This window comes from Buceros rhinoceros, unplaced genomic scaffold (assembly GCF_000710305.1).
Source record: "Buceros rhinoceros silvestris isolate BGI_N320 unplaced genomic scaffold, ASM71030v1 scaffold21668, whole genome shotgun sequence".
Classification (NCBI taxonomy): Eukaryota; Metazoa; Chordata; class Aves; order Bucerotiformes; family Bucerotidae; genus Buceros; species Buceros rhinoceros.
In genome coordinates this window covers 13,806-18,023 of record NW_010425436.1, presented here as the reverse complement: position 1 = coordinate 18,023, position 4,218 = coordinate 13,806, and the positions used below count along the sequence as shown (strand labels likewise).

At 48.4% G+C, this 4,218-nt stretch overlaps 1 protein-coding gene across 1 annotated transcript; it reads right to left on the bottom strand.

Annotated features, from left to right (window-relative positions):
- Nucleotides 1-505: 505 nt before the first annotated feature.
- Nucleotides 506-3,603, bottom strand: GRXCR2 (glutaredoxin, cysteine rich 2; the record flags this gene model as incomplete). The annotated part of the gene is made up of 2 exons (XM_010141162.1): nucleotides 3,259-3,603; nucleotides 506-721 (listed from the first exon to the last, which is right to left on the bottom strand). Coding segments are annotated over exons 1-2 (561 nt in total), but the record flags the coding sequence as incomplete, so codon positions are not given.
- Nucleotides 3,604-4,218: the final 615 nt, after the last annotated feature.

Below are 4,218 nucleotides of genomic sequence, written 5' to 3'. Positions count from 1 at the left end.
CGGCACGACAACATCATGTCTTGTGGGATCAAATTATGGTCAGGCTAATTGGGATTCTGACCAGCAAAGCCTAACCCATGAGAAAAGCAGGGGAAGGCACAATCTCATTTCAGCCGATATTAAAATTTTAGCCTCCAGCAGTCTCAACCACAGAGCAGCTGTGTTTAGCCTTGTCAGGCGGGAGAAACTCCGGCCTGATCTGCCTCCGCTGGGAGACGGTGACAAAGGGTGGACCTAAGCCAAGCTACATAAACGCCAGTGGTCTCCTGGGGAAGCATCAAGAGGGAGACACGAGCGTCTGCCAACAGAACTGCTGTCCCCAGAGCGCACACTGCCGTGCCGCGCTGATGGGTTATCCCCAAGCGGAGAGAGGAACAAAGCGATGCTTTTAATCCAAATATATCTAAGAGCCAGGCACAGAGAGAGATGGGGCTTGGGTGGTCTGACTGGAGCTGTGAGACCCAAAAGCCTTGGGGGCAAAAAAGCACTTTCTGTTTTTTCTTACCTGCACATACTGGCTGCAGGCTGCCTTTTTTTCCACATCTCTTTTATGCCCTCCACCAAGTCTTTCTTTCCTTTCCCGATGTATGAAGGCCCAGTCATTTACTCCCTCGGTCTGGATGATCCTCCTCATGAGCTCTTTCTGGTCCATTGGTGCACGGATGATTTTCAGGTTGTTAGTGTAGATGATGATCTTGCCAAAATCTAGAATTGGGGAAGCCTGTAGAAGGGTCTTATCAGTGTCTCGCCTGTATAAATACACTCTGCAAAGACTGATGATCCCTGGGCTTCCTGAAGAGCCGCTCTCTGCATGGTGGTCTGCTCGGCCAGCTCTGCAGCACTAGCCAGCTCCCCACCACCCCCAGAGCACTGAGCAGGACTGGGCGGAGAGTAGGCTGTGGGATCAGACCAAGACATGGGTCAGATCTTAGGAGCCTCACTTTAGCGTCCTGTTCTGGATGGGGGAACTTTCTGGGATGGAAGTTCTCATTCCAACCCACATGCAAGGAAAAAAAGAAGGCCAGTTCTAAGAGCAGTGGTGTTGGAATACCTGTAAAAGCCACCGCTGCACTGGGGGCACCTACATGTCTTTGAAGGTTGAGTAGTTGGCAAGGGGTGGGGGGTGGTGGGGAAAGATGTTCATGATTTTGGCCGGGAGTAGGAATTCCCTGTGATGGTGACCTCTGCTGCAGCCTTTGATGGGTTTTTCAGGTTTAAAATAAAGCTTCTTTTTTTTCCTTTGTAATTTAATGCTGGCAAAGGGGTCAGACGATTAAACCCCATCATTATCTACCGCTAAATTGTGTTCCTGACAGTGAGGAGCCAGTATAACGAACCATCTCCAGCCACACTCAAACTTGTATTTTTCCTAATGATTTTAAAGCTGAACTTGGTATGGTCAAACATTTCTCTGAAAGCAGCGTTTTGCTCACCTGATCCCTTTTTCCTTTCACACCAGGCAGCACAGCCTGCCGCTTTACACACCCTTCCTGTTCCGCGCCGTTTAGGTATCCGTGTCAAGAAGCGATGCAAAAGGTGACGTTCTCCTAAGAAAATACCCTGCCAGAGTCACACCAGCCCTCGTGAGGTGGCTGACAGCTCTCCTAGGTGTCAGGTGCTGCCTTGCCACGGGGAAATGCGTCGTGGGGAGGCAGGTGAGCACCAAGCCTTACCCGTGGCAGAAGGCTTTATAAGCCTCATACTTGTTTCATCTCCACATACCAAGTGGATGCTGATCCAAACCACGACTGGTACTGGACAGTGTGACTACTCAAGGGTTTACCGTCAGGGACTCCAGGCAACAGAGATGAGCATTACCCAGGAACGCAGAACAAATTAACGGTGCGGATAAGATCCCATTAGTGCTCTGGCTTTGGGCAGGTGAGATTCGTCGTGGTTTGACATTCTCAGTTGAACTAGATGTCCAGTGTATCAAGTCAGAGGTCAAATATCAGCCATCTGGGTTTCCTACAGGCAACTTTGATTAGCACGGAGGATTAGCGCCCTTCTAACCTATTCAAATCGAGGCCACAAAAAGCATTTCATGCTTTTTACAGCACTTTGGTCTCTGTAGTTGTGTGCCAGTGACATTCCTTGTTTACCTACAGACCACAACAGATGACATCACAACTTCATATTGCGGCGGCTGCAATTTCTCTCTGGAGGTATGCGCAGCTCTTGATCTGCCAAGGGGTTGGGTCACCACCACCACCACCACCACGCAGGGCCATGGGACTGAGGTGGAGTGGGAAGCAATGCTGGACAATGGGCCTTGTTTGCTGGCATGAAGTGCTTGTTGTTCTGTCTGGACTGGGCGGGAGTGAGCTGTCTCCCAGGGAGAAGCCCAGTATCGCTCCACCGAGCCAGCTCACCTCACACCCTCTTCCTTCTACCGTCTTCTCTATGAGAAGACTCACCTTGAGTTTTACAAGTCTGCTGATACATCATATAGCATCCTCCATCTGGAGTTCACCTATCAGCGTGAGGCTGTGTTATCAGTCGTGCCGATAGGCCATCATCATTATGCAAATTTAGTCATCGAGATTTGATGAGACCGAATAGCAGTAAGAGATACGTAAATCTAATTCAGCAGGGTAAGAAAATGAACATAATCCCTGGGTATTAATCAACTTAACATATTACACAAGTACTGGCTTTTTATCAGGACTAAAGAGGCACTGCTGTATCAATGGCATTAATTATGCGTTAACGAAATATCCAGTGGAACTAAGCTGGGATTGTTGAGGTAGCTGAAGGGGAATCCTGACTTGCCAGAGGCTGCGGGTGCCTCGCTTGGAGACTCACTGGGACACTGCCGGTGGCACTAACCTTTTTGCCAGCTGAAGTCATGCAACTTTAATGTTTTAAATCTAACTAAGATAATATCCACCTTCCATTTGACTGCTCTAGCTGCATTACTCTTATTATATATAGACATGTGTACATATGGAAATGTCCCACCTTCTACCGAGCGAGCCCACTGAGAGGATGGAGGACAGCTAGCAGACGTCTTCACTGCTGACCGCGCTGCTGCGACTCACGCGGGTCTGGCCATTTGCAGAGTAAGCTGAATACAGAATTGGTGGGATAAAGGCTGAAAATTTACAACTGCCCTTCTAAAACCCCAGACTGACAATCCTGAGTTTTATCTGAATGAGGTTCAGGTTTGAGACTCCTGTTACTGTATGGCTACAAAAATTGATTAGCCTGGAGCAGGTGTCCAAGTGGTTTGGCAGCCCTGGGCTGGACGTTACTTACCCTGCAGTGGCTGTCACCTGCCTGGTAGTCGCTGAGGAGAGGCGAGTTACTGGTGAGACTGTATTTCTTATCCTCTTTGAATATGCTGATCCGCTGGGCAGTCAGCTTGGCTGGCGAGTAAAACCTGTTTTCTGGTGTTTCCCCAGCCCCACAGAAACGGTCCCCCGGCTCAAAGCTGTGGCGGAGGAAACGTCGAGTGCGCTCTTTGGCTGGGGGCTCGAGCTCCTGCCCGTCTTCATAGACTTGTTTTAACACTCGACCACTGTAAGCTGACGATATTTTGAACCTCACTTTGCGGGGTCTTCCCTCGTGCCGCTGATTGAGTTTCTTCTGGTGCTCATCCATTATTAGGATTTCAAGATGCAGGTCCTGGAGATCAACTCCAAGAGCTTTGGATCCAGAAGAAAACTATCCCCAGCTTCCCCCAGCCAGACAATGTATAATTCAAGGTTTCTAGTTGTTCCTCTCATCTTACAGCAAAACTGACACCGCTGTATTAAATATTGATAGGTATTCACAAAGAGAAAATATCGATGGTAGTGAAATATAAGGCGGGTCGGTGAGTGGTGGACAGGCTGGTTTACCAGGAGGGGAAAGGAGTTACTTGGGGAGAAGGGGATTAAATAGGAAACTCTGCCCATGTTCTGAAACCATGGAAATGTTTCAGCTCTGTGCTGTGATAAGAGCCACCCCAAATACACCATCCCAGCAGCTTTTCACAATTTTCTGACAAGGTGAGAAGTTAAAAAGACAAGTTCACAGAAAAAGCAATCCAACCTCACAAATAGCAAATGTGAATAATTCCTCTTCCATTCTCATGCTGAAGCCCTGAGAGCACAAAGCTCCATTTCATTTTAATCCAAATGTGCTCCTCTACAGGTTGGTGGAGATCTCATTAAGATTTTCTCTTTAGCTTTCAACCCCTATTTGTAATTCTTCTGCCTTTCGGGGCCTTTTCAC